This window comes from Lithobates pipiens, unplaced genomic scaffold, assembly GCF_037356315.1.
Source record: "Lithobates pipiens isolate NorthernLeopardFrog02 unplaced genomic scaffold, aLitPip1_a1.2 Scaffold_27, whole genome shotgun sequence".
In the NCBI taxonomy this organism is placed as follows: Eukaryota; Metazoa; Chordata; class Amphibia; order Anura; family Ranidae; genus Lithobates; species Lithobates pipiens.
Genome location: NW_027507788.1, coordinates 96272498 through 96293802, shown reverse-complemented (window position 1 = coordinate 96293802; position 21305 = coordinate 96272498). Strand labels below are relative to the sequence as shown.

Below are 21305 nucleotides of genomic sequence, written 5' to 3'. Positions count from 1 at the left end.
AAAAAAGAGCTGAGCGAAGCCGAGCAAATGTGATGGACTGGCCAAGCCTGTCTCCAGAACTAAACCCTATTAAGCATCTGTGGGGCATCCTCAAAAGGAAGGTGGAGGACCGCAAGGTCTCTAACATCCACCAGCTCTGTGATGTCATGGAGGAGTGGAAGAAGAGTCCAGTGACAACCTGTGAAGCTCTGGTGAACTCCATGCCCATAAGGGTTAAGGCAGTGCTGGAAAATAATGGTGACCACACAAAATATTGATACTGTGGCCCCAATTTGGACATTTTCTCTTAGGGGTGTACTCACTTTTGTTGCCAGCTGTTTAGACATTAATGGCTGTGTGTTGAACTATTTTGAGGGGACAGCAAATGTACACTGTTATACAAGCTGTACACTCACTACTTTACATTGTAGCAAAGTGTCATTTCTTCAGTGTTGTCACATGAAAAGATAGAATAAAATATTTACAAAAATGTGAGGGGTGTACTCACTTTTGTGAGATACTGTACCTCTTCTGACAATAGTAACAATAACTGTCAGTGCAGGATACAGTGTAATATACAGTCAAATAAATTAGAGTGGTAGTGATAAGAACACTATTACTCAATGTATATTGGATGGGGGATCATAAGTTCATAAGTATGATATAGTAGTCCAAAGATACAGGTGGTGAAGAGGTGATTAGGGTGGCTGCTATCCTCAGAGAGCTCGCTCTGTATGCAGGAGAATAAGGTGGAGAGAACAAAGGAAGCGCCACCTAAGTGCAGTATTAAAACTGATTTTTAATGACACAATGTACAAGAAACACTCACAAGAAGTAGATAAAAGCATAGGCTCATCTGTGTGTATTATCCTGGACTGTCCACGGATCTGAAAATGGTTCCTGGTGCGTAGTGTTGCAGTAGCAGGTCCTCAGCACATCCGGTGGCCACAGGAGAAGAGCCGGGACCAGCGTGGAGTGCACGGAAGTGACGTCACTGGGACAATTCCGGAGGAGCGGATCACAGGAAGGAGTAGATACTGACGGGCTTTGCGCTGCATAGTAATAATTATACGTCCGCGCTGTATTTCCTAATGGGTTGAGGCATAAGCTAAAAAGGGGGAATATACACCATATATATAAATTGTAATAACAAAATCTCTATGTACACATTAAAAGAGGGGGCTAGTAGCGGATAATGATATGAAGACAACTGGAGGGCTAATTTAAAAGTCATACAAGTAAGATTATGAGACATACCATAAGAATATAATTAAAAGAGAAAAAAAATTAAAAAATTAAATAATAATAAAAAATGACTATAAAATATAAATAATAATAATAAAAATAAGTATATATATATCTCCCCCATGTATACACCACTCTAAAAACTACACACAACGATATATATAGAAAAAATGCATAAGAAACATACATTGATAATAAAAATACATACATGCAATGGTACTAAAATTAGTCTAAAACAACAATCCATGGACAAGATGCTAAAATTGTAAAATTAATATGTCATGGGAAGTCCATTAATGTATATTATTAAAGGAAATTGATTAAATTACTTAGTTATACCTAAATGGAGGGAATGGCCATGCCTGTATATGACCCCACCATACATTATATATAAATAAAATATACATGGATCTATATGCAAGGGCATACATACCCATGCATGCGCAAGCACATATACACACCCAAATATATACGTGCATCCAGCACGTTGAGAAAGAAATAAAGGGGGAGGGGGGGGGAAGGAAAAACATGTGAAGCACAATTTATCATTATTATCACTATGTGGGCCTTAGCATTACTGTACTTACTATGGCAGTGGATCATGGTAGTAATATGATGGATTGGGTCTGCTACAAAAAAAAATTGACCTAACGGTATTAATTAGAAAAAAAATGTACATGCATTCACATAAAGGTATATGCCAGGGATCTGTAATTAGCGGACCTCCAGCTGTTGCAAAACTACAGGTCCCATCATGCCTCTGCCTCTGGGTGTCATGCTTGTGGCTGTCAGTCTTGCTATGCCTCATGGGATTTGTAGTTCTGCAACAGCTGGAGGTCCGCTAATTGCATATGCCTGGAATATGCGAACACATACTTGTGTGCATGGAGGGTCTCATGGGGCAAAGGAGGCTCACAAAACTGTGTGTACCTTGATATCCTCATTCAACCCCCCTGGTGTTAAAGTACCTAAAGAATAAATCCAAAAGTTTTCCTGCTGACACAAGCGTTTGTATCGTTCGGCGGCAGGAAATGACCCTGGAATGGACTCAGTGACCCACACTCTAAGTGTGGATTTGTTATGATGTATTGAAAAATGCTTAGGGACACTATGGTGGTCACGGCCCTGTTCAATAAAGCGCCTGTGCTCACCAAATCACTGTCTGAGAGCCATAATGGTTCTCCCAACATAAAACAGTCCACACCGACATGTGAGACAATATACAACATCGTCCTTGGAACAGTTGTAGAAATCTTTCATTGTTTAATATTTCCCTTTTACTTTGAAGGATTTTTGGCCCTGGTGAATAAATGTACATGTCAGGCAAAGAGTTTTTTTGCACTGAAACATTCCCATTAGTGGTATGAGAACTGGGGCTGCAGAAATAGATAGGGTAGGCTTATTTTTACTGGGTGCAATTTGACTTTTAATGTTTCTTTAGTATGTGTTCGCATAGGCCTTTATGTGAATGTGTGTATATATGTACATGCATGTAAAAAATTTTTTTATTAATACCGTTATGTCATCTTTTTTGTAGCAAACCCAATCCTTCATATTACTACCATGATCAACTACCATAGTAAGTACAGTAATGCTAAGGCCCACATAGTGATAATAGTGATAAATTGTGCTTCACGTGTTTTCCCTCCCCACCTTTATTTCTTCCCCAACATGCTGGACGCACATGTATATTTGGGTGCGTCTATATGTGATATGTAGCACTGACCCCCGAAGGAGCGGCTGATTTAATTGGGCTTACCGTTACCTTCTTGACCTTGTGTATGTCTAGGGGTTTCCCGAGGTAGCTGGCCCAAGAACTGTCGAAGCTGAAGCCAGATCCACTTAAGAAATTTTTATTTGAAAAAAGAATAAACGAACACAGTTTCTCAAATTAGGTTTAGAGGGTTTAGGTAGGAAAGTCTAAGTACTCTTAGTACTAAGTCAAATAGAAAAAGTTTCTCATATTAAGAAATCCAGAGAATAGCCATTCACAGCTGGATCCTCACCCTTATCTGATAGTCCTTCTCTCACCAGGCCTAGCAGCCAACAGGGTGCTTCAATCAAATACAGTCTCTGCCACAGACTTGTTGTAGAACATTTGAATAGAACTGAAAGCTGTAGACAACTCAGAGAACCCTCTTATGTCTTGCAGCTGGTCGGACGATACCACACAAGACCAGATTCACTTGGGGTCTTTCAACTCAGCCTGCAGGCTCCCTCTGAGAAACCAACCTTCGCGTGGCCTTCTCCCAAAGAGTCCTCCCCTGGATGCTTCCACAGTTATTGGGCCTCTCCACAAACCGAGACGGCACCGGACCACCTTTGAAACCTTCTTTCAGTATCTTTGCCTCAGCCAGCCAGCCCCAAGACTTTGAGTCAGGTGGATCCACACCCCAGGCCATGAGAGCCCTGGGGGCTGGTCAGGAGGACGAGGACCAGGACCAAACAGCCAGAAAGCACTTCTGGACCGGAACCTCTAAAGCATGTGACGTCAGCACCTTAAGCACCCTCTCCCAGAATGCACAGCAAGAGTGGCACTCCCACTGGGCTGGTTCCGAGAGAGAGTAAACTCTTAATGCACCCAACTAGACTGTGTTATAAACCCTGCCAGAGATGACAGCACCACCTATGGTCAGACAGAACACCACGCAGTCCAGCCAGACTGGTACTGAGGTCAAAATTTAGAGTAATTGAACCCCAAACCAAACTGGAAAAGTTAAATGACAAAACACATAGTGCATGCTCTTCAGGAGCCGGCACTACATATATACAATATATGTGTGTGTGTGTGTGTATGGTGGGGTCATATACAGGCATGACCATTCCCTCCATTTAGGTATAACTAAGTAATCAATTTTCTTTAATAATATACGTTAATGGACTTTGCATGAAATATTCGTTTTACAATTTTAGCATCTTGTCTATGGATTGTTTTAGTCTAATTTTAGTACCATTACATGTATGTATTTTTATTACCAATGTATGTCTCTTATGTATGTGTGTGTGTGTGTGTGTGTGTGTGTGTGTGTGTGTGTGTGTGTGTGTGTGTATATATATATATATATATATATATATATATATATATATATATATATATATATATATATATATATATATATATATATATATATATATATATATATATATAGTGTGTGTATAGAGATATATATAGTGACAGTACAGTTCCCTGTCCTAGTAATTGTCGCCCAGGGTTCACAAATGGGCAGGTTGAGGGGCTCCAGGAGTATTTAATGTGGAGGAATCTGTTTTATCAGTTTCCTCCAAAGTTTGTAAAATCCACTTGGGGATCTGGAGCCCAGAGATTCCATAGCGTTATGGGGGGGATGGAATCTCCAATCCTGGGATCGGGTTTTTGGAACAGCCAGGAGTCTGGCTGGTTGATTGAGCAGGTGGGTCCTGGGCTTATAGCAGAGTCAGAATTAGGGTTCTGGGCTCCACCCAGAGAGACAGGAGGTCTCTAGGAGTCCAGAGATAGCAGGTGTGCACTAGAGAAAGCCAGAGACCCAAGTCTGAGGATCAGAGCAGTGAGGGGCTGCTTTCTAGATAGACGCTGTGTGTGTGTGTGTGTGTGTGTGTGTGTGTGTGTGTGTGTGTGTGTGTGTGTGTTGAAGCTGTGTGCATCTAAGGAGAAAGATGAGAGCCTGAAGTGGAAGGCCTGAGCAGCAAGGAAGCTGAAAAGAGGTACAGTAGTTGTACAGGAACCGTGTTATATGGCCAAGAAGGCTGAAGCGTAAAGCCTAGGTGGCAGTACTGCTGAAGAGAGCCAGGTGGCTTGGCATTTTTCATGTATTGTTTTTGGGAGAAGAACCCCTGTGTGGTCAACCAAGTGCATGTATGAACTTTATTTTGTTCCTTTTAATAAAAGTGGGCTACTATGCCCTTAAACTTAAGTTCCTGTTCGCTGTGAACTTACTAAAAAGGCATCTACCACTGAGTTAAACATCCCCCAATGTTAAAATATATATATATATATATATATATATATATATATATATATATAAACTTATGACTTTTAAATTACCGTTAGCCCTCCCGTTGTTTCCAAATCGTTATCTGTTATTAGCCCCCCTTTTTTAATGTGTACATAGAGATTTTGTTATTACAATCAATTATATATATATATATATATATATATATATATATATATATATAATGTGTTTGTATATTCTCCTTTTTTTTAGCTTATGCCTCAACTCATTAGGAAATACTTCTCTAAGTATATTTATTTATGGCCGTTTTAGACAGTACATGCTGTGATTTGTTGTCCCACAGCGCGGACGTAAATATAGGCCACCCCAGGCCAACAGAAGGAGCTGAAGCTCCGAGCGCGTAGCCTATCAGTATCTACTCCTTCCTGTGAGCATCTCCACGGGATGTGTCCCCGTGACGTCACTTCCATGTGCTCCATGCTGGTCCTGGCTCTTCTCCCATGGCCACAGGATGCGCTGAGGACCTGCTGCTGCAATACCACGCACCAGGAACCATTTCCGGTGTTGTGTCGAATACTGTCCTCCGTCGCATAGTCTCTGCCTTGTACTGCGCTTGCGCAACATGGAGGACAAGGAGACGCCGAAAGGCAGGCGCTGTTCATCTTCAGCTACTTTCGGAGTCTCCCTGTCCTCCGTACTGCGCAAGCGATGCACCTGTGCAGTACGGGGCGGACAGTTTTTGGCAGAAAACCGGATCCAAGGAGACTGCAGGATAATACACACAAATGAGCCTATTCTTGTGAGTGTTTCTTGTAATGCAGCGCCGCATTACTCAGTTACTCAGAAATAGGAGTGCTGAAATTAATCGATGCATCGGGATTCGGTGTCCCCGATATGGCATCGGTGCATACGGACCGGAAAATTGATTGCCGGTGACGTCATAACAACTTGCCCCGCCCCTCCCAGGAAAGCACTCCAAACATATTTTTAAAATGATTTTTTTTTTTTTTTTTTTATAAATGCCGAGTTACATTGAATGATGTGCCCCGCTCACCTCCCGCCTCTCTCTCCTCTCATGTCTCTCGAGTCCTGACGTCAGCGGGTGGGGCTGAGAATTCCCCACTTACGTCAGGACTCGAGAGAGGCGGGTCGGGCTCAGCACGGCATATGATCGGGATGTATTTACTGTGAAATGCGGTATGAAGTGACACATATTTTTTTTTTTTTTTTTAAAGCACATCCATCGAATGATGTGCCCCACTGTATTTATTAAAAAAAGTAACAGTAAGAGTACAAATGGGTTTGTACTCTACTTACACCTCACACTGGCTGCATTTGATGGGCACAGGTGGTTGCGTTTGATGGGGGAGGTTCAGTATTTTTCAGTTTGTTTGCACCCCGCAAAAATTTTGAGCACCAGCCGCCACTGGTCAGCACAGAGATAGTACATGGAACTTCACAGGGCTGTTTGTAAGCTGTGGATTATTATCCCTTCTGACCTCCCAGCAGCCATGTGTGAATGTCTGTACCTGTATTATGAGGGGCTCCCACCATCCCTGTGCTGTGCTGATTTCCTCCTGGGGCTGTACCTGTGCTATGCTCATTATGAGGGGCTCCCACCATCCCTGTGCTGTGCTGACTTCCTCCTGGGGCTGCTTATTATGAGGGGCTCCCACCATCCCTGTGCTGTGCTGACTTCCTCCTGGGGCTGCTTATTATGAGGGGCTCCCACCATCCCTGTGCTATGCTGACATCCTCCTGGGGCTGCTTTTGAGGGGCTCCCACCATCCCTGTGCTGTGCTGACTTCCTCCTGGGGCTGTACCTCTGCTTTGCATATTATAAGGGGCTCCCACCATCCCTGTGCTGTGCTGACTTCCTCCTGGGGCTGTACCTCTGCTGTGCATATTACAAGGGGCTCCCACCATCCCTGTGCTATGCTCATTATGAGGGGTTCCCACCATCCCTGTGCTGTGCTGACTTCCTCCTGGGGCTGCTTACGGCGCAGGTGTCAGTGCTGTATATCCCTGTGCTGGTGTCAGTGCTGTATATCCCTGTGCTGGTGTCAGTGCTTTTATGTCACGCTGCTGGTGTCAGTGCTTTTATGTCACGCTGCTGATGTCAGTGCTGTATATCCCTGTGCTGGTGTCAGTGCTGTATATCCCTGTGCTGGTGTCAGTGCTGTATATCCCTGTGCTGGTGTCAGTGCTGTATATCCCTGTGCTGGTGTCAGTGCTGTATATCCCTGTGCTGGTGTCAGTGCTGTATATCCCTGTGCTGGTCAGTGCTGTATATCCCTGTGCTGGTGTCAGTGCTTTTATGTCACGCTGCTGGTGTCAGTGCTTTTATGTCACGCTGCTGATGTCAGTGCTCTCTATCACGGTGCTGTTGTCAGATCACTCTATCACGGTGCAGGTGTCATTGCTGTATGTCACGCTGCTGATGTCAGTGCTCTCTATCACAGTGCTGTTGGTAGTGCTGTATATCATGGTGCTGTTGGTAGTGCACTTTATGGGAGTGAGCTACAAAAAAGTGTAACTTCTGACTTTTACTAAAAAGATACTAGGTGGCCCAAGCGGAAGTGGGAGCTCGTCAGTAATCGTGATGCATCGCGAAATTGAATCATTGACCAGATAATCGTAATCGAATCGCGAGACCAGTGAAGATGCGCACCCCTACTCTGAGCACAGATTAAACAGGGGATCCGCGTTCTGTCACACACAGGAGCCAGTCAAGCAGGTGGAACTATGTTAGAAGTCACATGTCCTGGGCAATGGACCAGTGTTCTGTCTATCATAGGAGGTGGGACTGTGTGTGATTGTGAGTGCCGGGCAAAGAGGAGATCCCTCTGTGTAATCCGGCACTGAGCAGGCTGCATTGATGGGCAATGACGAGGCTGCAGATGGGCACAGACCCTTATTTTCCTTCAAGGTTCTTTATTTAAAATTACATTTACATAAAAAAAAAAAATCCCTGAAACTTCCCTCTTAAAATGAAGGTGCATGTTATAACATGCACAGGCATATATTTTTTTACTTGGGTTATTATATTCCAACAGCTGGCACCCAAACAGTGCCTTCATCCGACTAAATGCATGTTTTCCTGACAATTTTCCCCTCGGCTTCTTTTGACAAAAGTTGATTGAAAAAAAACAAATTTTGTTAAACCAGGTGGTGCCGACAGGGCCATCCATCGAACCAGCCAAAATTTGATTTGTCTATGGCCAGCTTTACATGTTAGCGTGACTGTCTGGCAAGAGGTCATTTGATGTTTGTGTACAACTGTGGCCAAAAGTTTTGAGAATGCCATCATAACAACTGAGGCAGCAGACTTTGTAACAATTTATATTTGTGTCAATTTGCTTATACACCAGAATGTTATGAAGAGTGATCAGATGAAGTGCAATTATTTGTCCTTTTTGCCATACAAATTAATTTAATTCCAAAAAACATTTCCACTACATTTGTAAAGAAGGCTTCAAGGCACTCAAGAAAGCCAAGTCAGGACCATCACCTACAGTTGTTTCAGCTGCGGGATCGGGGCACCACCAGTGCAGAGCTTGCTCAGGAATGGCAGCAGGCAGGTGTGAGTATATTGGCATGCAGAGTGAGGAGAAGACTTCTGGAGGATGGCCTGGTGTCAAAGAAGCCACTTCTCTCCAGGAAAAACATCAGAGACTGACTGATATTCTGCAAAAGGTACAGAGATTGGACTGCCCAGAACCGGGGTAAAGTATTATTTGGGGCATCTGGACAAAAACCTTGTCCAGGAAAAAAAAAAGGTGAGCGCTACCACCAGTCCTGTATCATGCCAATAGTAAAGCATCCAGAGACCATTCATGGGTGGGCTTACTTACAATTTAGCCAAGAATACAGCCATGAATAAAGAATGGTACAAAAACATCCTTTTGAGAGTAACTACTGGGATGGTTGGAAGAACAGTTTGGTGAGGAACCATGTGTTTTCCAGCATGATGGAGCACTTTGCCATAAGGCAAACGTGATAACTAAGTGGCCTGGGGAGAAAAACATGGACATTTTGGGTCTATGGCCAGGAAACACCTCAGACCTTAATCCCATTGAGAACTTGTGGTCAATCCTCAAGAAGCAGGTGAACAAAAAAGCCCCACACATTCTGGCAAACTCCAAGCATTGATTATGCAAGAATGGGCTGATATTAGACAGGTTGTGGCGCAGAAGTTGATTGACAGCATGCCAGGGCGAATTGCAGCGGTCTTAAAAAAGAAAGGTCAACACTACAAATATTGACTCTCTTCATAAGTGTCAAAGGCTTTTATTGACAATGACATTACGTTTATGCAATGTTACTATGGTATACAGAAGTATAATTACAAGCATCTGACAAAAAGATCTATAAATGCTTAAGCAGCAGACTTTGTGACATTTGTGTAATTCTCAAAACTTCTGGCCATGGCTGTACTAATCTATTATTGCATCTATCTAGAAAGTTACATGTATTTATTTTTTTTCTTAATAGATTCTCTTGTGACTACCCCCGGTCCGAATTCTGGCTTGAGTGGTGGAGCGATAGCTGGCATTGTCATAGCGGTTGTAGTAGTTGTTATAGCTGCAATTGTTGGTGGTGTATATGCATTTAAGTTTAACAAATCAGGTGAGTAGAATCTTCCTCAGCTTTGAAGTTAATTCCTTATGTTCAATAAGCTGCCCTTATATAGCACTGTCAGGTAAAGCCTGACAGCCCATAGACAACTGCATTGTCCAAAGCAGGAATACTCATGATGTGGGTAAAGGATTGGGACATGTTTTCTAGTGCATGGAGTCAGGCGGATAGTTGACCGCTCTGTAGTGAACTTTGGATGCGACTGGTTAAAAATAAACCTGTGCCAGCTTTTGTGTTAATGTGGGCAGCTACTGTCAGGTGTGTCCGTAGGGCTGGCAGGATCTGGCTACCCTCAATCTCTATGGCCAGCTATTGACACTCTACACACAGTCATCTGAAGTACTCCTTGATGTCCAAAAGTTGCATGGAAACATTTGCCAGTGTGTTTTTTCTTTATTACATGTTGCCGTTCTGAAAAGGTAGGTCCTTATACTGTTTACGTTTGGCAAATGTTAACTAATTGCTGATCCTAAGCATATATAAACCACACCTTAAAATAGTTAATCTACTGTAAGTACTTTGGGCATATCTCATATGTCTTGCATCCCACCAAAAACAGCTAACATCTGTAAATTTGTGGGGAACAGTTGCTGTCAGTATGAAAGGCTGGTTCCGATATTCCCTGCTGGAGGGCACACAGCAGTTCCTGTGAAAAACCGAGCTGGCAAACTGTGTTTGCAGACTTCATTGATAAATACATTGTAACAATTTTATTGTTACATTGTAATTATATCTTTTTGGATCAATAGGATGTCTCTTGATCTGCACTTTAAAGAGGTTGTAAACAAAGGCATTTTGAAATACTTTATAACGATGCCCTGTCGCGATGACGTCACTTCCACGCATGAGCGGGAGCTGCCAGTAAACGGCACCAGTGGGCCGTTTCTTCCGTGCGTATGCGCCGATGATGGCGGCAGCAGCACATGTAGTGAATATCTGCTAAACGATGCAGGTTTAGAAGATATTTACAGTACCTACAGGTAAGCCTTATTATAGAAAAGTGGTGTAACAGAGTTTACAACGGCTTTAACCACTTAAGCCCTGGACCAATTTGCTGGCCAATGACCAGACCACTTTTTGAGATTCGGCACTGCGTCGCTTTAACTGACAATTGCGCTGTCATGTGACGTGGCTCCCAAACAAAATTGACGTCCTTTTTTTCCCCACAAATAGAACTTTCTTTTGGTGGTATTTGATCCCCCCCCCCCCCTGCGGTTTTTATTTTTTGTGCTATAAACAAAGAGCGACAATTTTGAAAAAAACTAATTTTTTTTTTTTATATATAATAAATATCCCCCAAAAATATATAAAAAATCATTATTTTTCCTCAGTTTAGACCGATACGTATTCTTCTAAATTATTTTTGGTAAAAAAAAAAAAAAATCACAATATGCGTTTATTGATTGGTTTGCAAAAGAGCATTTACAAAAGAGGATCTTTTTATGGCATTTTTATTAATATTTTTTTTTTATTAGTAATGGCTATCAGCTATTTTTTTTTTTTTTTTTTTTTATCATGACTGCAACTTTATGGCGGACACATCGGACATTTTTGGCACATTTTTGGGACCATTGTCATTTATACAGAAATCAGTGCTATACAAATGCACTGATTCCTGTGTAAATGACACTGGCAGTGAAGGGGTTAACCACTAGATGGCAGTGTAAGGGTTAAGTATGTCCTAGGGCAGTGATGGCGAACCTTGGCACCCCAGATGTTTTGGAACTACATTTCCCATGATGCTCATGCACTCTGCAGTGTGGTTGAGCATCATGGGAAATGTAGTTCCAAAACATCTGGGGTGCCAAGGTTCGCCATCACTGTCCTAGGGGCATGTTACTAACTGGGGGGGGGGGGGCGTGGCTACGTGTGACATGTCACTAATCTCTACTCCTGATGACAGGGAGCAGAGATCAGTGACAGTGTCACTAGGCAGAACGGGGAGATGCTTGTTTACATTAGCATCTCCCCATTCTTCCTCCACGCGAGACAATCACGGGTTTCGCCGTGGTGATCGAGTCGTGGGCCCCGCGATTCGACTCACGCTGGCAAATTTAAAGGGATGTACAGGTACGCCCATTTGCCTGTCCATGCCATTCTGTCGACGTACATCTGCATGCGCCGGTCGGGAAGAGGTTAAGCAGAACTTTATCACCTACAGTAGGTGGACTCTATAGTACCAAAATAACAATAACATAACAAGTCATGTACCTGGTACGTCACCGGTCTTCAAATGGTTGTATTGGGAAGATCCCTGCAGCGGCAGGCATCACTCCGGTACTGTTATTTTCAGCTGACAGTCAGCTTTCTTGTAATAGCAATCAGAGGGGCTACCTAGCCGCTCGATTACTATTACAAGCAGTGGCAAGGGAGGTCCACAGCTTGCTCTGGCTTTCCTGTCCCACCTCCGGACAGCCGAACAAAGCTGGCTTTTGCTTTGATCGGCTCTCTGCTATGATAACTGGGAAGCGATGACTTGACATCCGGGTAAACTGTAAATTATGGCAACTGCGCCATTTAAAAAATAAAATAAAAATCAAAAGCATTTGATCACACCAAGATCAGTGTTTTTTAATGCTTTAGGCTGGGTTCACACATGTGCATTGCGTATTAAAGCTCCGTTTTCACAGCTAATTGACAAAGTAGTTGTTCAGCATTTCACATTAATTTTTGATCAGATCAGGATTTTATTCTGTTCACAACGGAATGCATCTGCGAATCAGGTGCATTCCCATAGAAGATAATGTGCTTGCAGTTTGCACTGGAATGCCCAGAAAGCACACACGTTTTTTTGGGCAATGCGGAGTGCAAATGCAACACACATATGTAAACCAGCCTCATTCAAATAAATGTATTTTAAAATGTCAAGCTGGTTATTTTCCATTTCCCACATGTGGCAGTCAGTGATGGTATAACCAAGGGCTTAAAATTTCAAGTCTAAACCTACTAGCCAGGCAAAAACCTTACTCTTCACCAGTTGCCCCACCAAACCCTGCCCAGGTCAATCCCCCAACCCCACCCCCCTAAAGCTTATGAAATTACATTTTTCTTTAGAAAAAGAGAGCGCCCCCCCACCCCCCTTACATTAGTGTCCCCAGGTTTTTACCTTTAGCTGGCGGGTGTAGGGATGTGCACCTTTGGCAGGCCTCTCCTTCACGTGTCTGCCACGGCGGTGTTGAGTGGACCTCACCTGCACCCATCCCCTGAGCGGCGCTCCCAGTGTAATGGCGATGCCGAAGATGTCGGAAACCGGAAATCAGCTTCAAAATGAGGCTTGGAGCACAAGTGTAATGCAAATCGATCCCCGGGACCTGGGGATCACATTGCAAGCCACCCGCTCTATCTATACAGGGCATTACTGTTCTTGCCAGAAAGGAATTTACCCTCGCATTTGGCGAGCAGAATTTTCAAGCCCTGGTATAACCTCTGCACATGCTCCATACAGACATGCCCTACCTTTATTGCACGCAAAATAAAAAAGCTAGGAGCTAGCGGGAAGACTTTTTTTTTTTTTGCAAAAGTGATTTTTGCATGTCTCTTCTGCCAAAAAGTCTGTCCCCTAGCACCGGGGGCGTGACAGCACTGCTCTGCGGTGCATACTAGCAGCGCATTATGGTATAATGCTGCAGGGGGGCCCAATTTTATTTTAATTTTTGGGGGGGGGGGGGTGGTTTGCTACCTGTTTAATCCTATCAGCCCAATTACAGCTTCCCCACATTTCTCCCTTTAGTAAGTACTTTTAGCTAGTTTAGCTTTTTTTTTTTTTCCCAGTTTTTTTCTTTTCATTTATATGTAAGCTTTTTTTTTTTTTTTTTTTTTTTGTTCACTATTTTACTTTGTTTTATTTATAATGAAGCAAAAAAATAAACTTTTTTTTTTTTTTTTTTTTTCAAAATTGTGGGTCATACTTACAAATCCAAAAAAAGTCAGTTTTTTGTTTCCTTGTCTGTTTCCTTCACTTCCTGTTGTAGAAATACAGCAGAAATGAGCGGTCATTTCTCGAAACCAGCCTTTCTCAACCAGGGTTCATTCAGAGGTTGCTAGCTGTTAGAGCAATAAGCATTTTTTGATTTACCGATAAGTTACTGCTGAAACCAAAGATCTTTTTAATTAGCTGTAACGGGGTAATTCCTACCATCTGTGCATGGTCGCATAGATGTCAGCCAAGTGGCACCTGAAATCTCCCAAAAATAGTGCAGGAACTATTATTCAAATCGGTGCAGCACCACAAAGTTGGTGTCGCTCTGATTTGAACAGTTCCATTGTTGAAAACTGTGTGACTTTTCATTTGCTTTGGACCTGTCAAATCACATGTCGCACTAGTGTGAACGGAGGGCTTAAGGGCTTGTTCACACTAGCAGCAGGCGCTGACACTGCTCTGAAAAGTGATTCACACTTGAATCGTTTTGCAGAGGCGTTTGACAGGCAGCCTCACTGCCTGTTTTCAGCCTCTAAAGGCCACACCATTATGCCACAACTACCGGCATTGCACACATGGCATGTTTATAGAGCAGCCCCATTCACATGAATGGGTCATATTTGGCAGGCTTTAATGAGTATAAATCGAGCTACGTACTGTAATGTGTACCCCCCCCAGCTGCTGCCTTATCAGGTAAAGGGGAAACAGTGGCGTTTTACTGCCCTCCCCAATCACAAGCCCTTAGACCAGGGGTCTCCAAACTGGCGTTTATCTGCAGAACGACTGGCTACCCTCCAGTCGTTCTGAAACTACCTTCCCATGATGCCTAGTCATGTTGTGAAGGTCAGAGTTTTACAGTGCCTCATGGGACGTGTAGTTCTGCAACAGCTGGAGGGCTATAGTTTGGAGATCCCTGCCTTAGACCTTTGCCATTAGTTATCAATGGCATTTACTCATATGGAACACTCAGTGATTTAGCCATGCTGTGTGTACATATTTAGGCTCACAAATGACTCCTAGCACTAGTTGTGCTATTGGCAATTGTCACATGATCAGGAGTCAATCCCGCCAGCTCCTACTCATTACTAGAGAACAAGAGCTGTGTATGACAGTTCGGTCATTGTGCTGGGAGCACGCTCTCGGCACAGAAACCTTGGCCACATGCAGTGGATATAAAACCTCTACACACCCCTTCTAAAATGTCAGGTTTTTGTGATGTAAAACAAATGAGACAAAGATAATGACCAGTTACTTACCGGTAACAGCTTTTCTAGGAAATCTTCCAGGACGGCACACCTGAGAGATGACTGGTCCACCTGACAGGAAACACAATCAACAACAAGTTTAAAAGTTCCCACCCCTCCCTCAGACCCTCAGTTATGGTAAAGAAAAGTCCACACCGGTGTCAGAGGGAACATTCTGTGAGGAATGAATATACCACACCAATAAAACAAGGGTAGGGGAGTAGGCCTGCCGTCCTGGAAGATTTCCTAGAAAAGCCGTTACCGGTAAGTGTAACTGGTCATTTTCTCCAATCATCTTCCAGGACGGCACACCTGAGACGATAAGCAAGAAGTTCAGGCCTACCTTTAGGGCGGGACAACCGCTTGTAGGACCTTCCTGCCAAATGCCAAATCCTGAGGGGACAACAGCTCCACTCTGTAGTGCCTCAGAAATGTCCTATGGCTCGTCCATGTTGCTGCTCTGCAGATCTGGTCGATTGAGGCGCCTGCCCTTTCTGCCCAGGAGGTCGCCAGGGATCTGGTTGAATGCGCCTTAAGGCGGGCTGGCACTGGTTTACCTGCCTGCCTATAAGCAATAGATATGGTTTGTCTGACCCATCTAGCCATCGTTGCCTTAGAGGCTTGTAGACCCTTTCTCTTCCCTGAGGTGATCAATAAGTGACTGGACCTCCTAAAGTCTCTCACCCTTTCTAAATAGACTAGGAGACAGCGCCTGACATCTAAGAAATGGAACCTTTCCTCTTCCTTATTCTTGGGATTCTGGCAAAAGGACGGGAGAATAATCTCCTGTGAAATAACAAAGCCTACTTTTGGCAAATAAAGGGGATCCTGAGTGAGGATTACCCTATCCTCTAGGATACGCAAAAACGGCTCTTTAATTGAAAGGGCCTGTATATCACCCACCCTTCTGGCCGTAGTGATAGCCAGAAGGAAGGCCAACTTAAATGATAAAAGTCTAACAGAAATTTGAGTCACCGGCTCAAAAGGCATCTAATACCAGGGACAGGTCCCATGGAGGGCAACTGACCGACCTGACTGGGACTACCCTTTCCCTGGCCAACAAAAATCTTTTTATCAGTGGTTCTTGTCCTAGCTCCCTGTCAAAAAAACACGGACAGGGCTGCCACCTGGACTTTGAGGGTGCTGACTGCCAAACCCTGGTCCACCCCCTCTTGAAGAAAGTCTAGGATGGTAGGTATCATCTGGAGAGCCCCCTCAGACTGCATACATTTTTCTGGTGACGCCTTTCCTACTGAGGAGAAGAGTGTCTATCACTCTCTCCGAACAGCCCCTGTCACGGAGTATTTCCCTCTCAATAGCCATGCTGTCAGAGAGAGACGTCCCGGTTTGGGGTGAAAGACTGGACCCTGACTGAGCAGACCTCGTTGCACCGGCAGATGCAGCGGGGGAGCTACCGAGAGACTCTGAATGGTGGGAAACCAAACCCTCTTGGGCCACCAGGGTGCTATCAGCACCAGGTCTGTCCTTGAGTAGGTTAACTTCTGTAGAACTCTGGGAAGGAGTACCAGTGGGGGAAAGGCATAAGCCAGCCTGAAATCCCACCCCTGTACAAGAGCGTCTATCCCTTCTGCTTCTTGATCCTTGTAAAGGGAGAAAAACCTGCGGACCTTCGCATTCCTCCGGGAAGCGAACAAATCTATTTCTGGCTTGCCAAAATGTCTGCACACCAGGAAGAAGATTCCTTTGCTCAATCCCCATTCTCCCTGAAGGATGGGCTGTCTGCTTAGGAAATCTGCCTGCAGATTGAGTGAGCCTTTTATATGAATCGCTGACAGTGAAAGGACCTTCCTTTCTGCTTCCCCAAGGATCTGTTGTGCTAACTCCCTCAGTTTGCCTGACCTTGTCCCTCCTTGGTGGTTTAGGTATGCAACCGTGACCAGGTTGTCTGAGAGGACCTGAACCTCTCTGTCCTGCAGCTGCTCTTGGAAATAGTCTAGGGCTTTGCCTACTGCCAGAAGCTCCCTGAAATTGGAGGATTCCCTGGCTTGGCTGCGGTTCCAGGACCCCTGGGTATATCGGTCTCCCAGATAAGCCCCCCAAGCGCTGGCGTCCATGGTCAAGACCAAAGGGTCTACCTGGGACCAGGGGCGACCTTTCAACAGATTGTGTGGGTCGAGCCACCACTGCAGAGAGAGAGAGAGACCTCCTCTGTGAGGGACACTCTCCTCTCCAATGTTTCTCTTTTTCCTCCCCATGAGGCAAGTAGGAAGGCCTGAAGCTGCCGAGAAAGTAGTTGTGCCCAGGTTACTGCTGGTATGCAGGCGGTCATGAGACCCAGCAGACTCATATCTCAGAGAGGCTTCTCCTCTTTCGAGAAGGGTGACAACCGCATTCTGGACCTTAACTACCTTTTCTATTGGTAGGAATACCCTCTGTGCCTGCGAGTCTAACAGGTAGCCTAGGTATAGTTTGGATCGAGATGGCGTCAGTGAGGACTTCTCCCGACTGACCATCCAGCCCAAGGTCTCCAGAGTCTCTAACATGATGTCTCTGTCTATCACCGCTTGCCTCTCATCCACACTGTAGATCAGCAAGTCGTCCAGGTAGGGTATTAACCCTATCCCCTGCAGGTGTAGGTATGCTACGACTTCGGCCATTACCTTTGTGAATACCCTTGGGCTTGCTGCCAGCCCAAAGGGAAGAGCTCTGAACTGCCAGTGTTGTACCTTCTGCTGTATGCATACTGCGAAGCGTAGGTACTTCTGGTGTTCGGGAGCACATAGGTACGTGTAGATATGCGTCCTTCAGGTCCAGAGTGACCATAAAGACTCCTGCCTGAAGATATTTTCTTACTGAATAATTACTCTCTATTCTGAACCTCTTGGGAAGTAAGTAACGGTTGAGTCCTCTCAAATTTATTATTAACCGAAATTTGCCTGCGGGTTTTGGAACCACAAACACGTGTGAGTAAAAACAACTGACTGGCTGGTACTGGAGCAATTACCCCTTGCTCTGCCAGCTCCTTTAAATTTCCCAGTAACCCCTCTGCCCTGGCTGGGTCCCTGGGAAGAAAGGTAATAAGAAAATTCTGTGGGGGAAGACTCTGAAATTCCAGTCTGTACCCCTCCTTTAAAAGATTTAAAATATATGGACTGTGTAATCCTTTCCCACTGGGGAAGGAAGTCGCTGAGTCTTGCGCCTACCCTTACGGTGGCGTCATTTGCCTTCTTTCTGAGAGGCTCCGGAACTGGTGAAAAGAATTGCACTTTTTTCTTTCCCCTTTCCAAGGTTCCACTTCTTCCTCTGTTCAACTTTCCCCTTATGATGAGTCTGAGTTGGGGGGCCTCGAAAAAAATCTCTTACCCCCTTTCCCTCTTGGGCCTCACAGGGAACTTCTTTCCCTTTTCAGTAGAACGGGACAGGATATGATCTAGCCCTGACCCAAACAGGGAACCCTCAAAGGGAATGCCGCATAAGCGAGACTCGGAAGTGAAATCTCCATCCCAGGTCTTTACCCATAGGGCCCTCCTGGTGGAGTTTAGAAGTGGTGCTGACTTAGCTGTGGTCCTAACAGTCTCCACCGCTGCATCTGCCACATACGCTACCGCTCGACTGATTACCTCCAGCGAGTCTACAATTTCTTTAGTCTCCTTACCCCGGGAGACGTGATCCATCAATCTGCCAAGCCAGGTGTCTGCATTTCTGGCTACACGGGCGGAGGCTAGGGCCGGCGCCATTCGCCTCCCAGGCCCTTTTGAGCAATGTCTCAGACTTTTTATCCATCTGATCCTGGATGTTTCCAGAGTCTAAGGATAAATCAGACCTCTTAGACACCTGTGCTAGGGCTGCATCCAAACGAGGAGTTTTAAAAAATTTCTCCTCCTCCTCATCCTTAAAGGGACACCCAAGCTTTCAGTTTGAGGAGCTTACGTTCAGGTTCCTTCCATTCTCTGAGGACTATATCCTTCAGAGACTGGTGGATGGGAAAGGTTCTGGCCTGTAACCTTCCTAGGCCCCTATACACCCTATCCTGTGCAGAGGGGACCTGGATATCTTCTGAGGTATAAATGGCCTTTAATAGGCCTTCCATGTCCTCAGTCGAGAACAAAAGTCCCCTAGGCTTAGCCTCCCCCTGGCTATCCTGGTCTGAATCTTCCTCCCCAGTACTAAAATCTGGGACCTGACCTTCCTCCACCTTAGACAACAGGGAGACCTGGCCCTGGGAACTTTCCGTATAAGATGTGGAAAAGTTTTCCTGTGAATGAGGGGTCTCTCTCCCAGAAGGAAAGACTGGAGGGTGGCTAACATCTCTGACTGTAAGGCCCTACATTCTTTCACAACCTGGGCGGTCTCCTTGCCTGCGAGCTTAAAGATACATCTATCGCAGAAAGGCTTGCTGTGTTTTTGTGGTTATTGTAATTCTAAATTAGCACAACGCCTGGACTTCGAAGTAGCCTTTCCTTTAGACCTACAGGCTGACCCCTGGGTAGAGCCTTCAGTCCCTGGAAACAGTAGAAAATAAACAATTAGCTACTCATGTCCTAAAGGGGCAAGGTGGGTCTGCCTCAGAGTACCCTGCCCCTACAAAACACAGCTGGATCACTCACCCCCTGTGGTGACCTCAATAGCTGTTTGCTCAGACGGACCTTCCACTTCCATAGCGATTTAGCTGCCCTGCAGGATCGCTGGATCAGGTGCTGTCTTGAGCGTTCCCCTTGTTTGTCTTGGAGATGCTGCAATGCATGAAGCGCTTCACCAGAAATGCTGCCTGGGTGCTTTCCACTGCACCCTCTGCCGTTTAAATGACCGCTGATTGGCGCCATTTTTTGGAGGTCCGTCGCCCGGAAATGACGTCGGGCCCTCCCGCCGGTCTTGCGCAGTGATGCTGGAACGCACGCCGGCGTCCAGACCCAGCGAGATCTTCTCTATCCGGAAACTCGATGCTCGGAAGTGACGCGTCTTTCGACGAACTTCCGGACATGCGCAGTAGTGCTGGAACGCACGCCATCCGCGTTCAGCACTGCTTGGAAAGATGCAGCTCACCGCCTCCACCAACGAACACAGTTCGTGGTAAGGCACAAACACAAATGGGGAGCAGCACGATTAGGACAACTCCCCTGTCCCCTGCGGCTGAAAACAAGGCTTTCCTGAGGAAAGACCTTGAGTGAGGATTACCCTACCCCCCCAGGTGCCCCTGGGGGTTACACAAGACCATCACAGATCCTGTCTGCCTGAGTCCCAGGAAAAATAATCCTGTTTAGAGAAAAATGGGGTCCCAGACCCCTCAGAAAAAAAAACAAAAAAGGAGAAACTTGGTTTCGCTGCCATCCTGTGGGAAACACAATCAAGAACTGAGGGTCTGAGGGAGGGGTGGGAACTTTTAAACTTGTTGTTGATTGTGTTTCCTGTCAGGTGGACCAGTCATCTCTCAGGTGTGCCGTCCTGGAAGATGATTGGAGAAAAATAATTTCAGAACTTTTTCCACCTTTAATGTGAGCTATAAACTCTACAACTCAGTTGAAAAACAAACTGAAATATTTTAGGGGGGGGGGAGTAAAAATAAAATAATGTTGTTGCATAAGTGTACACACCCCCTTTATAACTGGGGATGTAGCAGTGTTCAGAATTAAACAATTACATTCAAACTCATGTTAAATAGGAGTCAGTACACACCTGCTATCATTTGAAGTCCCTCCGATTAACCCAAAATAAAGTTCAGCTGTTCTAGTAGGTCTTAGTCCTTAGGTCTTAGACATTTTCTTAGTCGCATCCTACAGCAAAAGCCATGGTCCTCAGAGAGCTTCCAAAGCATCAGAGGGATCTTGTTGTTAAAAAGGTATCAGTCAGGAGAAGGGTACAAACAATTTTCCAAGGCATTAGATATACCATAGAACACAGTGAAGCCAGTCATCATCAAGTGGAGAAAGTATGGCACAACAGAAGAAAACTAGTTAGGGAGGCTGCCAAGAGACCTACAGCAACATTAAAGGAGCTGCAGGAATATCTGGTAAGTACTGGCTGCGTGGCATATGTGACAACAATCTCCCACATTCTTCATATGTCTGGGCTATGGGGTAGAGTGGCAAGACGGAAGCCTTTTCTTACCAAGAAAAGCATCTAAGTCCGGCTAAATTTTGCAAAAACACAGCTGAAGTCTCCCAAAAGTATGTGGGAAAATATGTTATCGTTTGATGGCCAAAAAGTTAAACCTTGGTTTCATCATTCCAAACACTAAAACACATCACAAAAAAACACCATACTCACCGTGAAGCATGGTGGTGGCAGAATCATGATTTGAGGCTGTTTTTCTTCAGCTGTAACAGGGGCCTTTGTCAAAGTATAGCAAATTATTAATGGTTCCAAATACCA

General features: G+C 44.9%; 1 protein-coding gene and 1 long non-coding RNA gene across 7 annotated transcripts in view; one reads left to right on the top strand and one right to left on the bottom strand.

Annotated features, from left to right (window-relative positions):
- LOC143934015 (cell adhesion molecule CEACAM8-like) overlaps positions 1–21305 on the top strand; it is a 76470-nt gene that overhangs the window by 44444 nt on the left and 10721 nt on the right. For 2 of the 6 annotated variants that reach the window (XM_077457246.1, XM_077457245.1), the window contains exons 3-4: positions 2762–2803; positions 9669–9803. In XM_077457246.1, the coding sequence (XP_077313372.1) occupies positions 2762–2803; positions 9669–9803 (177 nt within the window). Of the gene's footprint in view, positions 1–2761; positions 2804–3376; positions 5136–9668; positions 9804–21305 lie in introns of those variants that run through there. The other 4 variants (XM_077457248.1, XM_077457247.1, XM_077457249.1 and 1 more) reach the window with 3 other exon arrangements.
- On the bottom strand, positions 759–20773 carry LOC143934016 (uncharacterized). The gene is made up of 3 exons (XR_013263191.1): positions 20610–20773; positions 13725–13774; positions 759–1087 (listed from the first exon to the last, which is right to left on the bottom strand). It is a non-coding gene; the product is annotated as an uncharacterized LOC143934016 (long non-coding RNA).